This window comes from Scyliorhinus canicula, chromosome 7 (assembly GCF_902713615.1).
Source record: "Scyliorhinus canicula chromosome 7, sScyCan1.1, whole genome shotgun sequence".
NCBI lineage: Eukaryota > Metazoa > Chordata > Chondrichthyes > Carcharhiniformes > Scyliorhinidae > Scyliorhinus > Scyliorhinus canicula.
Window position 1 is genome coordinate 170,618,943 of NC_052152.1, and position 17,794 is coordinate 170,636,736.

A 17,794-nucleotide genomic window follows, 5' to 3' on the forward strand; every position below is an offset into this window, starting at 1 on the left:
TTTTCAAATGTATGGTGGCCACGTGGTGTTTACAAAACAGGGGTGGGATTCTCCGTCCTGCCAGACCGGTTTTCTGGTGCGGAGCGCCCCTGCAGCAGCGGGATACGTTGTCCCGGCACTCGACCAATTCTGTTTCCCATTGTGGCCACCCCCACGTCTTTGGAAACTCCGCGGGCGGGCGGGCGGGGTGAGGTCCGTGAGTGCGCTGCAGGTGAAGCAGAGGATCCCGCCCCAGGTACTGCACAGTCCACGCGTCCCTCTGTGTCCTGACAACTAGCTTGTAAAAATAAATTCTCCTAATGTTCTGTTGATGATGATAAATTTATGTCTTTGTTCTGTTGATGATAAATTTATGCCCCTAGCTACTCACTCACATACAAGTGGAAATAGTATTCTTCTGATTATCCTAATCAAAATTTGTAATTTTAATAACTTCTACCAAATCGCTTCTTGACTCTCTGGAAAAGAGCCTCAATCCCGCTGGACTGACCTCAGAACTAAAGCCTTTCATTTTAAAGCAACAATTACCAGCGCTGGGTGTGAAGACCCTCATCTCCTGGGCTACAGATCAGCATTGCAAGAATTTCAATAACTTGACCAGGGGCAGCAAGATAACACACCGGCCAATTTAATTTTCTTCCTTCCTTGGGAATCAGCGTGCTCATCAACCATCTGGAAAAAAAGCCTCATAAGTAACCCTGGTAAATAACTAGTCAATTGGGTCAACGATAGATCCTACGGTACTGGTATGAGTAGCCATCACCCCAACAATAATTACATATTAGCATTCAAACTCCTTTCTCTCTACTACTTGTCATTGTTACAACACATGTTAATCATAGAATTGAATCAGAGAATCCCTGCAGTGCAGAAGGGGGCCATTTGACCCATCGAGTCTATACCGACCCTTCGAATGAGCACTTTGCCCATGTCCACTTGCTCTCAGGGCCGGCTCAAGGTACCGGCAACTCGGGCAGTCGCCCGGGGCGCCATGTGCTAGGGCATGACCGGAGTGCATGACCGGCGTCAGAGACCCGGCGCCGCGTAAAAGACTCGGGTCCCGCGCATGCGCAGTTGGGCCGGTGCCAACCAGCGCATGCGCGGTGGCCGCCCTCCCCCAGGCCGCCCCGCACAAACATGGCGGATCGATCCAGGCTCGCCGGTGGAAGAAAGGAGGCCTGCCGACAGAGAGACCGGCCCGCCGATCGGTGGGTCCCGATCATGTACCAGGTCACTCCGGCCCCCCTCCGCCGCCCCCCCTCTGCCCCCCCCCCCCCCCCCGACACCCCCTGACCCCCCCCTCCCGAAGGGCGCCGAAGTTCAGCTTGCCCGGGGCGCCAGCAACCCTAGGGCCGGCGCTGCTTGCTCGTCACCCTGCCCTATCCCCAGAAATTAACCTGCGCATCCCTGGACACTGAGAGGGAATTTAGCACGGCCAATCCACCTAACAAAAATGTCTTTGGACTGTGGGAGGAAACCGGTGCACCGGAAACGCAGGGAGAAAGTGCAAACTCCACACATACAGTGACTCAAGGCTGGAATTGAACCTAAGACCCTGGCACTGTGAGGTAGCAGTGCTAACCACTCTACCACAATGTAAAAACAAAGAAAATTACAGCATAGAAATAGGCCCTTGTGCCCTCCACTCCCGCACCGCCCATGCTGCCCGTCTGAACTAAAAACCCCAATCCTTCCGGGGTCCGTATCCCTCTATTCCCTTCCTATTTATCTATTTGTCAAGGTTCCCCTTTAAAAGTCACTATCTTATCTGCTTCCACTACCTCCCCCAGCAGCGAGCTCCATGCTCCACCACTCTCTGTGTAAAAATCTTGCCTCGTACATCTCCTTTAAACCTTGCCCCTCACAACTTAAACCTATGCCCCTAGTAATTGGCTCTTTAACCCTGTGAAAAAGCTTCTGACTATCCACTCTGTCCATGCCCCTTATAATGTTGTAGACTTCTATCAGGTCACCCCTCAACCACTGACGTTCCAGTGAGAACAAACCAAGTTTCTCGAACCTCTCCTCATAGCTAATATCCTCCATACCAAGCAACATCCTGATAATTATTTTCTGTACTCTCTCCACATCCTCCTGCTAGTGTGGCGGCCATAATTGAACATGATATTTCAAGTGCAGCCTAACCAAGGTTGTATAAAGCTACAACATGATCTGTCAACTTTTAGACTCAATGCCAGAGCCGATGAAGGCAAGCATGCCGTATGCCTTCTTGCCCACCTTCTCCACCTGCGTTACCTCTTTCAGTGACCTGTGTACCTGTACCCCCTAGATCCCTCTGACTATCAATACTCTTTTAAGGGTTTTGCCATTTACTGTATATTTCCCATCTGTATATAAGGATACGGTGAGGCCATTAATCAGGCCATTTTGAATAAGATACCTAGAGCAAATATGTGAGTGAAGTGTGGGGGGAAGGGGTTTAATAGTGGAAATTCTCATCAATCATGTACAACATGTCTATTTAGAGGTAGGGTACTGAAAGATCCTTTCCTTGGATTGCCACCTTGCCTTGGTGGAGAGGCTTGAACATTCCGTTGATCCAGAGAGCGATGCCAACAGGAGTCTTAAAGTCCTGGTCAGGTCACCCACTATGGTAAGGTCGGAAGGGAGGAACCAGACGAAGCACAATCCAAAACAAGTTCTGAATGGCGAACCAGGCGGAGGACACTCATATGGTATTAACAACTGCGATGGCGGATGAAGGCTGAAGCAGTAGCGAGCTCCCCAGTCATCAAGGTTCCCTCGCCACTGGAACTGGACCTACCCTCTGTCAAGCACCTTGGGCGGGATTCTCCGACTCCCCGCTGGGCCGGAGAATCGGCGGGGGGGGGTGAATCCCGCCCCGACGCCGGCTGCCGAATGCTCCGCCGCCGGAATTTTGGCGGAGGTGGGAATCGCGCTGGTTGGGGGCCGTTGGCAGTGGCCGCCCCGGTGATTCACCGCTCAGCGATGGGCTGGGCGACCACCCGTTTTCGGCCAGTCCCGCCGGCGTAAATTACACAAGGTTTGTACCAGTGGGACCTGGCTTTGCGGGCAGCCTGCGGAGTCCTGGGGGGAGGGGGGGGGGGCACTCTTTTTCTCCATGCCGGCCGCTGTGAAGCTCCGCCATGGCTGGCGCAGAGAAGAAACTCGCTGCGCATGCGCAGGAATCACGCCATCGGTTCTGGGAACACGCTGGCACTCCTGCGCATGCGCCAACTCACACCGGCCGGCGGAGGCCCTTCGGCGCCGGTTGGCGTGACGCCAATCACTCCAGCGCCAGCCTAGCCCCCAAAGGTGCGGAGGATTCCACACCTTCTGGGCGGCCCGACGCTGGAGTGGTTCACGTCACTCTTTGGAGCCGGTACGACCCACCCGCCGGATACCGGAGAATTCTGCCCAATTTTGAGGAAACCACCAACTCCCCACCACGCGTGGTTGAAGTCGAAACAGTTCACTGACACAGACAAGCCCTGCGACAAAAGGCTTGTGAGGCCTGGAAGTCCCTAGCTTTCGGCCAGCACGTCGGCTCTGGAGTTTGATTCAGTTGTCTCGCGCTAGAATAGGAACAGGAGTGTGTTTCGGCAGCTTCTTCAAAAGGCAAGCCTTTTCAGGGTCCACTCTGTTCACTCTGAATGGGGAAGGGGCTAGAAAAGATGGCCGAAAAATAGATTGTTCCGTCCCCAACCTGGCTGGAAATCCACACCCAACATGTGGCCCTGTGGTCAGAAAATGAAATTTGAACTCAATTTCGGAACCTGGAATGTACAAACCCTCACGGATAATGAACAAAACAGATGGCCGGAATTGGGAATAGCCTTTGCAGCTCGTGAGCTCAGGCACTTCAACATTGATGACACTGCCCTGCAAGAGACCCGAAGAGCAGGCAAAGAGAAGCTGAGAGAAAATGGCGGTGGTAACACCTTCTTCTGGAGAGGAAAACCCGAGGATCAGCCCAGTGCACATGGAATTGGTTTCAAAGAACAAACTCGTCAACAAACTCTTAGAGCTCCCTGTCACCATCAATGAGCGCCTCATGACCCTCCATCTACAACTTGCATAAAACCAGCAGGCAACAGTCGTGAATGCCTATGCTCCAATCCTTGATGCCAATGATGAGTCCAAAGAAAGCTTCTACTCCACCCTGGACATCATACCCTCCAACTCCTAAGGAAGATAGGATCTTGGGAACTTCAACATCAGCATTGGAAAGGTCTTCGAACTCTCGAAAGGAACCATCAGAAAAGAAGGAGTTGGGAATTGCAACTCCAATGGGGTTCTCCTGCTCACCAAATGCTCGGAACACCAACTTTTCATCACTGTTCCGCCAAAAAGACCAGTTCAAGAGTTGCTGGAATGATCCACGATCAAAGTACTGGCACACGATAGACTTTGTCATTGTCCAATGCCAAGACCAAATGGATGCCCTCATCACCAAAGCGATGACCAATGCAGAACACTGCTGGACAAACCACCGGCTCATCCAGTCCTTTGTGTCCACCAAACTCCACCAGAAGAAGATGAAGAAACAGTCCAGGAAAAAGATCAATGTTGAGCGCTTTCAAGAGCCAAGCATGTTAGTGTACTTCCAACAATCTCCAAAGTGTCCATTTTAATGGAGTGGAGGAAATCTGGAACACGCTGAAGACAGCCATCATCTCAAGCTGTGAAGAAACCATTGGCTACAAGACCAGGAAACACCAAGACTGGTTAGACGAGAATGACCACACTATCCAAGACCTCATCGACAAGCAGAGGAAAGCTTTCTGCGCAAGGCAAAATATCATAACCAGCAAGGCTCATCAATCAGCCAAGGAGGAGATATAAATAAGAACTAGGGAAATCAAGAATCAATGGTGGACTTAAAAGCTAAGGAGCTGCAACTCCTCACGGATGAGCATGATACCAAGGGCTTCTTCGGTGCCATCAAGGCAATTTTTGGACTCAATATGCTAGGCCTCAAACTGGTGCAGAGTAAGGCTGGAACCCTCTTGAGAGACAGAGAAAACATCGGCCTTCGATGGAGGGAACACAAGTGCTCCTACACCGTGATATAACCATAGATGAGGAAGTGTTTGAGGAAATCCCCAAACTCCCCACCAAGCGTCGCCAAAATCGAAACTTCCATTAAAACGTGAAGAATGAAAAAAACCACAGGAATGGACAGGATTCCGATGGGAATTTTCAAACTTGGAAAAGAAGAGATCACCCATCATCTCCACCAGCTGTTGCTGAAAATCTGGGGCATAGAACATTATTCTATGAACATTATTCTGGGTCAAAGGAGAAATTCCTGCCATCATTATCACCATCATCAAAAAAGGACTGTGGGGCTACTAAGGAATCTCCCTACCCTCCATCACCGGGATAGTTCACCGCCCAAATCCTCGCGAGCCATCTTCTCCCAGTCTCTGAAGGAATCCTTCCAGAAAGTCAGTGTGGCTTCCGCCTAAACTGTGGAATATCAGACATGATTTTCACTGCTCGGCAACTTCAAGAGAAATGCCGGGAGCAACATCAATCTGGCCCGGGGGTGAGCGACGGGCTGTCCAGTCGGGTAGAGGTGGACTTTGTCCAACATGGACCTAAGTGTGGTAAAAAAAAAATGACTGATCTACAACATGTCTCTTTGCCTCATTTCCCTTGTTAGTGAGATACTTGTTAGTGAGTGATCGCTGAAGAAGACTGAATGGTACATCGTTTCTTGGCATTTTGGCTAAGATCAAGCGTAGGATCAAGCATGATGCAATCAGGTATAATATGTGTTCTTGTCAGCTTGGGTCTTGTATGTCCCTTTTGTGGGGACTATGATTTGGATTCAATTTGAATTGTTTTTTGGAGCAAGCAAGGAGATGGATTAAGGGCTTGCCCTGTCCATTCTGCACACTGGCCTTGTCACTCTTAGAAAGGAATAACATTTTAAAACATATAGTGTTGTTTTAAGCAGTTGTAGGTCCAGTAATAATGATGAGTTGCATATAGAAGACTGCATCATTTGAATGCAGCAGGCAGTTACAGGTTCGGTTGTAACCTAATATTAACACATTTTTGTGACATTGCTGATGACCTTTACAGTGCCTGAAATGGGTAATTCTAAACTACAGCAAAAGCTGAACGTTTATGTTATTCCATTCAGCTTTAAAAGTATTCCAACTGTTTGATATGGAAAGCATTTCTTCAACAATAAGAGGGCTGAAGATCTGGAAACGTTTTGAGTTTTACTTTAAAGCAACGATGATATATTTCTAGTCTGGATCTGTGTCGGACAATTATATTAACGAATCGGGTATTTTTCTTGTGTACGCATTATCTCAATAAGCGGGTTGCTAATCAATCGTTACTTTTTTGTGTGAAGCAGTCCACTCAATCTGTGAGCGCCATTAAATTGCATTCACCTAAGGTTGAAATCCCTTCACCAACTTCAAATCAGAGTTTCTGCAACCTTGAGGAAGGTTCCAGCAAAAATGATTTTGAAAGCCTTTGGAAAGGTGCATGGGGCTTCTAGCGAGCATTTTAACCCACGCCCATCTACTGTGAAGCAAACAGCACACCAACTTCGTAAGGTCTGCACATTTCAATGATTTCCAATGCCAATCTCACTGTTGATTGGCCAGGCCCATTCAGGGTAGGCCTGTTATAACCAACACGAGACTCCCCATTAGTCTCGTCGAATACGAGCTCTCCCACTAAAGGGGCGGGAATCCTAAATCACCCATAGTTAAGTTCTGTATAAAGTCGGCCAGGGAAAGTACCGACACTTCAGACCCGGTTGGGACCTTGTATTATAAGTACTGGTGTGTGTTGATAAACCAAGTTTTCTTAAATTTACTTGGTCTGGACTGGTTTATGGTATACAAAAATACCAATATCATGCCTATCACCACAATGGAGATGGCCAGGTCGAGAGTGACAGATGCAGGTGTTTGACAGAAACAAGCTGGAAAATCAGCCGAGGAATAGAGCCGAGAACACTGGAATTGGGATCCACCCACCATTTTGAAGAATCCCTGGGTCATCCCAACTCAGTGACAATCCAGATTGATGTTCTACACGAGGTAGGAAATTTGGATATGGCCTCCTGTTGAGAGGCCCTCTCCATTTTCACTGGTTCCAATAACTTGTCCTACTCTGCTGTGGCTTCTGTTCATCTTCCCGATCATTCTGTATTCCAAGGAGAATACTTATTAATGCACCCAAGTCAAGGAGCAAATAGTTTGCACAGAAGCCAGCAAAAGGTCCTTCAATACCTCCTGCACCACACTCGGTGAATACATCTTAAAATAAAAGTTACAAAGTGCACGACTAGCTTCACACTCTGGCAGTGGTTTAATCCTGCACCTGAATGAGCGTTCAGCTGTGCTAGGTGAAGAGAGGACATTAGCTGGAGCATTGAGCTCCAAAATGACATCACTGCTCGATGTTATGATCGGTCTTTCCTGTATATGGCCAGTTTCCGCTGTGTGCGCTCACTGATATGTTGTCCTTGTGATTCATCCCATAAGTGTGCCGCAGGTGCAATTTTAGAGTTGTAAGGGCACTCAGAGTGCCTAAAGAATAAGTGCATATGAATTCAAACTCTCACCCAAAATGCTCTTTTGACTTGGCGAGCATTGTTTCTTAAACCACTTAGACACTCAATTTAGGAATAACAGTTTGACTTTTACAATTCCGTTTGCATCGAAGGTAATGCTTAATACCACGGAACAGTTTATTTAATTATAGTACAGTTACAAAACTGGCATCTACCCAGAATGTGGAAAGTTGCCCAGGTATCTACTATCACAAGAAACAGTACAAATCCAACCCAGCCAAGTACTACCCCATCAGTCTACTCTCGATCATCAGCAAAGTGATGGAAGGGGTCATCAACAGAGCTATCAAACAACAATTATTCAGCAGTAATCTGCTTTGCTGAAGGTCAGTTTAGGTTCCGCCAGGGTCACTCAGCTCCTGACCTTATTACAGCCTTGGTTCAAACATGGCCAAAAGAGCTGAACTTCAGAGATGAGTTGAGAATGGCAGCCCTTGATATCACGGCAGCAATTGACCAAGTATGGCATCAAGGAACCTTAGCAAACTGGAGGCAATGGGAATTAGGGGGAGAACCTTCCATTAGTTGTAATCATACCTGGCACAAATGAATATGGTTGTGGTGGTTGGAAGTCAATCATCTCCAGGATATCACAGCAGGAGTTGTTCTCAGCCCAACAATCGTCAGCTGCTTCATCAATGACTTTCCTTCTATCATTTTGTACAAATGCTTTTATTGGTTTTCACATTTTTAATTTAAATTTACAAGTTCCCCTTTCTTCTATTATAAGGTCAGAAGCAAGGATGTTCGCTGTTGATTGCGCAAGGTTCATCACTATTCATGATTCCTTTGATATTGAAGTTGATGTCCAAATGCAGCAAGACCTGGACAATATCTGACTCCCCAAAGCCTGCCCACCATTTCCAAGGCACAGGTTAGGTGTGTGATGGAATATTTTTCACTTGCCTGGACAGGTGTAGCTCCAACAACAAGCTCGACACCATCCAGTACAAAGCAGCCTAATTTCTACCTCTTCCACAAACATTCATTCTCTCCACCATCAATAAACAGTAGCATCAGTGTGTGCTATCTACAAGATACACTGCAGGAACTCGCCAAGGCTCCTTAGGTAGCACCTTCCAAACTATAAGACGATAAGATGTAGGAGCAGAAGCAAACCATTCAGCCCATCCAGTCTGTTCTGCCATTTAATGAGATCATGATTAATCTGTTATGATAATCCTCAACTTCACTTTCTTTCCTTATCCTCATAATCCTTGATTTCCTTACTGATTAAAAATCTGTCTATTCAGCCTTGAACATACAATGACCTAGCCTCTGCAGCACTCTGTAATAGGTAATTCCCCAGAATCAGTAGCCTCTGAGAGAAGAAATTCCTCCTCATCTCTGTCTTAAATGGGCAGCCCCTTACTCTGAGATTACGCTCTATGGTTCTCAACTCTCCCACAAGAGGAAACATCCACGCAGCATCTACCCTGTCAGGCCCCGTGTGATCCAAAATGTCTCAGTGAGGTTGTATTTCATTTTTCTAAACTCCAATGAGTACATAGAAATATAGAAACATAAAAAATAGGAGGAGGCCATTTGGCCCTTCAAGCCTGCTTTTCCATTCACTATGATCATGGCTGATCATCCAACTCTATAGCCTATTCTGCTTTCACTCATATCCTTTGATTCCCTTCACCCCAAGTGCTTTTATTTAATTGTTTCTTGAGCGTTCAGGCTCAACTGACTCAACCTCTCCTCATAAGAAAATCCCTCCATACCTGAGATCAACCTAGTGAATCTTCTCTGGTCTGCCTCCAATGCCAGTATATCCAACCCATGAACTTCACCATCTAGAACAGGGGTGGGCAAACTTTTCCGTGCAAGGGCCACATTCAGAAATTCACAATTCACAAAGGGCCGCATAGTATATTAAGTAAAATAATTACTTTACCCAGTTATGATTCTGGGCGCCTCATATAGAACAGTACAGCACAGAACAGGCCCTTCGGCCCTCGACGTTGTGCCGAGCAATGATCACCCTACTCAAGTCAACGTATCCACCCTATACCAGTAAGTAACCCAACAGCACCCCCCCATTAACCTTAAAAAAAAATTAGAGGGCCGCAGAAATGCCTTTGGCGGGCCGCATGCGGCCCGTGGGCCGTAATTGGCCCGCGGGCCGTAGTTTGCCCACCCCTGATCTAGAAGGACAAGGGCAGCAGATACATGGGCATACACCACCTGGAGGTTTTTCTCCAAGTCACTCACCGTCCTGACTTGGAAATATAACCGCTGTTCCTTCACTGTCACTGGGTCAAATCCTGGAATTACCTCTCTATCTGCACTGTGAGTGCACCTACACCTCAGGTACTGCAGCAGTTCAAGAAGGCAGCTCACAAGCACCTTCTCAAGGACAACTAGGGATGGGAAATAAAATGCTGGCCTAGCCAGCCACTGCCACATCGCGTAAAATTAAGTAAACATAAATAAGCTTGCAGGTTTTTTACAGAAGTCCAAAATAGTGAATTAAACAAATGGATTTCTTTTCTGTGTAAATTTTGATGTTTCATGTTTTTTTGAGCAGGTATAATTTATAATTTTATGAGATTTAAATTGACTTTTATTTTATAAGGGTAATTGAGAGTCACAAGCAAACATCAGCAATCCCTGAATAGCCACCATTTTAAAGACATTGCACATCATATGCTTTAAGAGTTAATGAGGAATTGCCTGGGAGTGTGGAAACCCTACTCTAATGCCACCAGTACAATATTGAATCCACTATCAAAGTTACAAATATGAACGTTAATCTCAATGAATATTTGAGCGTTGTTGTTCGCACTGGGTGACTCCTTTGTCTATCCCCTGGGTGCTTTATATAATATTTATAACAACGGGACAATTTATCTCATTGCAGGCAAAAGGACAGGTGTGTCATGGGGGAGGGGTGGGGGGGGGGGGGGGGGGGGTGGGTAAAAAGAGACAAGCGAAGAGAGTCTTGTTTACGCAATAGAATTTGTCTGACTGAAATATGTTCATGGCAAATGGAGTTACAATTATTTAAATCTAAGATCGCTACCTCTAGGCTATAAACAGAAGTGGGGCGCAGATATAAATAATGGAGGAATCAAAGAGATAACATTTGGGAAAATATCATGAAACATAAAACTGTTGTGACATGTCTGCATATGTTCAGTTTGGCTGGGTACATTAATATACTTCTTCCCAAATAAAATCAGAGTTCATATGAAGGAGAGCAATTTAATCTCAAATTATGTAACCTGCTGAACAAAAATCAGAAAACTGTTTCAAAGACAAGGAAAATCCTTTTTTTTTTGCCTTGGGTTCCTATAACATAAGTAAATATTTAGACTGTTGAAATCCACCCTGCTTGTGTTCAACTCTAAGGCAACCTGCAATCTGCAGTAGTTTGACAGCAGACAGATGTGAATTACTAACCTTCACAACAGGGTGATGGGAATCATTGTTGAATGTACGCCTCCGCGTACACTGAATAGAAAATGAAACAGAGGGCCACATCTTACAGATACTGCCACACTCGGTGGATACAGTAGTGTTGACCTTAAGCATTCAAAGCTGTTTCTATGGTACCCATAACAGACATCACTAAACTGGGTCAAGTTTTTTCTTTGACTTAGCAAAGGGCGTATTCTTGAACTATAGCTGCACCAACCATTCATTTAAGAGGGAAAATTTAAAAAGAATTCAAAAATAGAAAGAAAAAATCCCATGTTTCCTTTTAGGTTAACGACAGTGATAATTAGCAAGTTGTTATCTGCAGGTCATAGCCAAAGCATTTGTTTCCCCCCTCTCCCCGAGAGATGGTGCAATCCATAACAAGGTCAAACAAAAGCCACTCTGACGGTTCATTTATACAGTGGATTATGCTCTGTAGACCATCGTATAGAATTAGATGTAATTAAAACTGTCAGATTCTTTAAAGATACACTATTCAGTGAAGACAAAGCACCTTGTCCAGCCTCCTGTTGTCACAAATTTGAGGCCTGTACAATATATCCTGACAAACCCTGTGAGCTTGCACAATAAAATGGCAAAGAATAGCTCAATTTTGGGAAATAAGTAGGTGATTGTTTCCTTATAGCTCAATGAGAAACTTTTCACGCATGACATTAAGACAACCTCAGAATATACATGTAAAGTGGTCCTTGTATACCACTTGATAGCCCTCACTTCATCCAACTTTTAATATTTAAACTTCATGATACTGTATCAGGAATGCATCCTGTATTGCATTCACAGTCATCTAAGGCTACTCTTGTTTAATTTCTAGCAGCAGTACGTGATATGTTTTCTATCAATGCAAAAATTACAATACTTTAAATGTGCTGTATAGCTGTTTATCTCCTGTAATCCAATTGCAGTCATTCTGCATTGACAAATAACCAGGGCGTGTTTTTTTTGACAAATTGAGCATATTCCTAAGATCCCAAGTGGTACTTTGTCTCTCGTTTTCTTTTCCTGTCTTTGCTAGAGTGTACTTAGAAATAACAGCTCATTCACGGAACTGCTTAGTGTCACATTGACATTTCACTTAGATTGCAAAAAAATAAAACAGACACAGATCATCTCTTTCTGCAATTGCACAACTATGAAATTGAAGTTTAAAACAAAACCTGTACGTCTTTTTAAAAGTTAATCAATTCAGACTTCTTTGGGTTAGCTTTGTGAATGTATGCATGAGATTTTCTACCAGAAGAAGGCTAGCATTAGGTGCTGAAAAATTATAGTAAATTGTAGTGATCTCTATATGGTCATGTAACAAGGGGTTAATGAGTAATCAGTAGCACCACATGGTCACTAGAGGGCCGGACCAACAGGGGTATAAAAGGCGACCACATTGGTCTCTGAGTCTCTCTTGGGTGCACTGTGACCAGGGCAATAGCAGACTAGTTACCATAGTTAGATCTTATTAACCTTATCACTCGTATCAAAGTTAAAGTAAATAACTCATGGAATTATTGTTATAGTTACCCAATAAACATTTTGTTACTACTGGATGAGTTTTGGTCGTCTTCATCAAGATTCAGAAGACTTCATCACTAACCAAGTAGCACATGTTACCTACCACGCTGGTAACAAAACCTGGGGCGAAATTCTCCCCTAGCCGGCGGGGCGGGGAGTCCCGGCGCAGCAGAGTGGCGCCAACCACTCCGGCGTCGGGCCTCCCCAAAGGTGCGGAATTCTCTGCACCTTTAGGGGCTACGCCCGTGCCGGAGTGGCTCCCGCTCCGCCGACTGGTGCCAACGGCCATTGGCGCCACGCCGCCCGGTGTTGGGGCTGGCCGAAAGGCCTTCACCGGTCGGCTGAGTCCGCGCATGTGCCGGAGCGTCAGCGGCCGCTGACGTCACCACCATCATGGTGGAGGCCGTGGTGGCGGCGGAAGAAAAAGAGTGCCCCCACGGCACAAGCCTGCCCGCTGATCGGTGGGCCCGGGGTCCAATCGCCCTGCGCCCCCCCCCCAGGACCCCTGGGGCCCGCTCGTGCTTGCCCCGACCCTGCGGGGTGTCGGAGAATTCCGCCCATGGTACCAGGCGTTTTGGCTTTAACAGAACTAGTTGGATTAGGTTAAACAAAAAAAGAAGAAAATTCAGACCAGATATTTGACTGTGGAAGACTTCGCAGCAAATGGATCCTCGATGACTAACTATGGGACTCATTGGACCTCTAGGGCAGCTGGAAACAACCGGTAATTTAAGTTATGACTGGAAAAAATTTGAACAGAATTCCAAGTATTTATTGCAGCTAATGATTTCAGCACGGTCTCTGATCCAACGAAAATAGCACTACTACTCTCAATAAGAGGGCATGAAGCAAGAGAAATCTATAATTGCTTTAATTACTTAGAAGGTGAAGACACCAAATTAGAAGTAACACTCAAAAAATTTGATGAACACTGTAAGATTCAGTCTGGCGAGATGCTGGAAAGATACAACTCTTGTCATAAATGCCAGAGAAACGGAGGGCCCATCACTGATTTTATTACACATCTCAAGTTAATACCACAAGGCTGTGACTATGCCGATTTCAGAGATGGATCAATTAATTTATGGACTGTCTGACAAAAATTTGTAGGAAGAACTTTCACAAGATAGGTATCTAACTCTAGAAACTGCTATACAAAAATGCCTTGCTTATGAACAAAAACAAAATCAATACTGTGTGTCTTTACAAACACAGAATCAGTATCTAGAAAACAAATGGGTAAAAATGGCACGAACACTCAACACGAGGCAGAGGCAAGATCTCACTCGATGCAACAGCATTTTTTGATTGGCAGCCATCTTGAGTGAGAGCGTTCCGGCCAGTACACACATGTGCACTTCTCAAAAAGAAGAAAAATGGCAAAATACACTCGAGAAGCCGCGCATGCGCAGTTGCAAAAAGAGCGCACAGTAAAGGAAACTCGGATTGCGCATGCGCAATCGATTCCTACGCATGACGTCACGAGCATCATGACGTCAATACTACTCAGACATAGCTGAGTTACTCGGATATGCTGATCACAGCATCAGCAACATGGTTGCAAAGCTCACCACGACTACTCATGGTAGATGATTCTAATACCATGATACCATGGCAGATCGTCGATACATTGGATGACAGCAATACCCAAGAAGAAGACGACGCCACACAGAGAGCACAGATCGACTCTACAGCGAGAACACTGCACGACTCCACAGAGAGAGCGATGACAGACTTCACAGAGAGAGCAATGAAAAATTCCACAGCGAGAGCGATGAAAGACTCCACAGAGAGAGCGATGAAAGACTCCACAGGCAGAGCGACACAAGCCTCCACAAAGAGAGTGACGCAACCCTCCACGGACAGCTCGGTGACAGACTCAAAAATGGAAGCAAGCAAACACTCCATAACGAACGCCATGCATGAACAAGACTATGAAAGTCTACCAAGCTCACGTGAACAACAAAATGACTATGACAGTCTACTCAGCTTATTTGAGCCACCAGAACCCAGCTCATTTAACCAACAAGAAGACAGTCTACCCAGCTTATTTGAGCCACCAGAAGAAGACTATGAAAGTCTACCCAGCTCATTTAACCAACAAGAAGACACTGAATTTTTACCCACTGTATGTGAGACAAGTGACCAAGAAATCACAATTCCCATACAGGAAGTGCAGGATCACAGCGAGACTGACATATCTCAGTTCGTCTGCAGAGAAGCACTCAATAATCAGAGGAGGGCTACTCATTGAACCCAGAGAGACCACTTCAATAGAAATCTTGCAGATTTTGACTCCAGAAGAGGAGCACCATGGCTCACAACAAAATGAAATAGTGAAAATTTTGACTCCAGAAGAGGAGCACCAAGACCCACAAGAGAATGAAATCTTGCAGATTTTGACTCCAGAAGAGGAGCACCAAGAGCAACAAGAAAATGAAATCGTGAAGATTTTGACTCCAGAAGAGGAGCACTAAGAAACCCAAGGTGATTCAAATGAACCAGAAATAATTCCAGAAGAAGAGCACAAAGAAATCAATGATGATTCAAGTGAACCAGAAATGACTCTGGAAGAGGAGCACCAAGGAATCAAAGAAGAGGAATCAAATCCACCACAAATGACTGATGTCACCAACATCAATGCAACATCAGATCATTCTCACAATTCTCATGAAGAAACGCTCAATGTAACAGATACCACAATGGACACTGACACCAATAACTATTACAATTACTCAAATCATCCACAGGGAACACTCATTGAGCACAACAAGAACAACAAACACCGCAAGACGCACAGCAGAAACAAGAACAACAACAGCAACAACAAAAAGCAAAAGCAGCGCAACAAGAACAACAAAGACAACAAGAAGCATAACAGAAACAACTAGCATGACAAGAAAAACGACAAGAACAGTGACGAAAACAAGAAAAACAGAAACAACAAGCATGACAAGAAAAACAAGAACAACAGCGAAAACAAGAAAAACAGAAACAACAAGCACGACAAAAACAACAAGAACAACAACAAAAACAACAAACAGAGAAACAACAGAAACCACAACAATGACCTGTACAACATGGTAGAACTCTGCAGATGAAGGACAATGCCACAGCACACTGCAAAACAATGACAAGACTACAAATATGCCAAGGCTTGACAAAGAATCTCACGAATTCACATCTGCTCCAGAACAAGCAAGCATGCCAGCTTTCAAGGCAGATGACACACACGATCAATACCGCAAGCACAGGAAAAAGTCCAGGTCAGACGACAAAGATGACATACAGAATCAATACCACAAGCACAGAAAAAAGTCCAGGTCAGCCAATGGTGTAACACAGAATTGCTACCATAAGTATAGAAAAAAAAGAAAGTCTAAATCAGGCAACAAAGTGATTCGACCATTTGAACACCTCATGATGACTTGATGGTCACTTAAACACAAGAACACTGATGACATTCACAAAGAAATAATGACATCAACATCACCACTTCAACAACAGAAGACGAAAGCAACTCAACTGAACAAATTCATAAAGTTTGGACTCGCAATTTTTAAAAATTAAGATTGGACTCATAAATATTAATTGGCTTTGTATAATCATCGAGATCATGACAGCTTGTACATAACATCATTTGTCTACCTATTTCACGCAAGCGAAAAAATCTTTGAGACTAAATGTATTCACATTTGATGGACTAACTCATTGAGTTTATGTAATGCATTTGCAAAAGGCATCCATTATGTTTGTTCAATTTTCTTTACAACCTATAGAAAATATGTAACACGGTAAAAAGAGGGGAGGGATGTAGTGTTCTCTTTATGTGCATGTACACAAGGGGTTAATGAGTAATCAGTAGCACCACATGATCACTAGAGACCCGGACCAACAGGGGTATAAAAGGCAAATACATGGGGGGCGCGATTCTCCCAGAGAGGGAGAAATCGTAAGGCTGGCGTCAAATCCGGGCGGGTTTGACGCCAGCCTCCCCTTCCCCGACCGGGAACCAATTCTGGTCCCCGGTCGGGGCTAGCATGCCGTCGCCGTAAACTCCGGCATCGCGGGCTTAACGAATTTCGTAAAGCCCGCTTGCCAGAGTTTGCGCCGGCTGACGCGTCACATAACGTCAGCCGCGCATGTGCGGATTGGAAGACTCCAACCCGCGCATGCGCGGATGACGTCATCGCGCATTTGCGCGAAACCCGCGCATGCGCGGGCCGGGATGCCCCTCAGCCGCCCCGTGAAGTGATACAGCGGGGCGGCGGAAGGACAAAGAGTGCGCGGGTATCGGACCCGCGATCAGTGGGCACTGATCGCGGGCCCATGGCACCCTTGGCACGGCCGTGGTACTGCCGTGCCAATCGGTGCCATGGTTTTAAAAATCGGCACTTTACGGCCGTTTTTACGAACGGCCAGACCAGGTGTGTTTGCCGTTCGTAAAAACAGCCGTAAAGGGCTTGGAACTCGGCCCATCGGCCAGCTGAGAATCGCTGCTGGCTGTAAAAAAACGGCGGCAGCGATTCGTATCGGGAGTCGGGCGTGGGGGGGGGGGGGGGGGAGAATAGCGGGAGGGCGTCAGACTAGCGTGGCCGTAAAATTTTACGAACCCCGCTATTCTCCGCACCGTCGTGAGTGCGGAGAATTGCGCCCGGGTCTTTGGGTCTCTCTTTGGTGCACTGTGACCAGGGCAGTATCAGATTAGTTCAGATGGCCAGTGAAGTTACGTATAGTTACCATATCAGTATACTAGTATCAGATACTAGTATCAAAATTAAAGTAAAGAACATAGAACAGTACAGCACAGAACAGGCCCTTCGGCCCTCAATGTTGTGCCAAGCCCATGTATCCACCCTACACCCTATACCCGTAACCCAACAACCCCCCCCTTAACCTTACTTTTATTAGGACACTACGGGCAATTTAGCATGGCCAATCCACCTAACCCGCACATCTTTGGACTGTGGGAGGAAACCGGAGCACCCGGAGGAAACCCACGCACACAGGGGGAGGACGTGCAGACTCCGCACAGACAGTGACCCAGCCGGGAATCGAACCTGGGACCCTGGAGCTGTGAAGCATTTATGCTAACCACCATGCTACCCTGCTGCCCAAGAACTCATGCAATTATTGTTATAGTTACTCAATAAACCTTTTGTTACTACTGGACGAGTTCGAGTCTTCATCGAGATTCAGAAGACTTCATCACTAACCAAGGTTTGATTAACACATGTTACCTACCACACA

The 17,794-nt window shown here is 45.9% G+C and overlaps 1 protein-coding gene and 1 pseudogene across 3 annotated transcripts in view; one reads left to right on the plus strand and one right to left on the minus strand.

Annotated features, from left to right (window-relative positions):
• Positions 1–17,794, minus strand: part of kcnb1 (potassium voltage-gated channel, Shab-related subfamily, member 1) — a 407,684-nt gene that overhangs the window by 37,331 nt on the left and 352,559 nt on the right. Inside the window, exon 1 of one of the 3 annotated variants that reach the window (XM_038803263.1) lies at positions 11,000–11,144. The exons of the other annotated variants lie outside the window; for them this stretch is intronic. Within the exon in view, the coding sequence (XP_038659191.1) occupies positions 11,000–11,131 (132 nt within the window). The 5' untranslated portion in view covers positions 11,132–11,144. Of the gene's footprint in view, positions 1–10,999; positions 11,145–17,794 lie in introns of those variants that run through there. 3 annotated transcript variants of the gene reach the window in all.
• LOC119969802 lies at positions 5,697–5,920 on the plus strand (annotated as a pseudogene).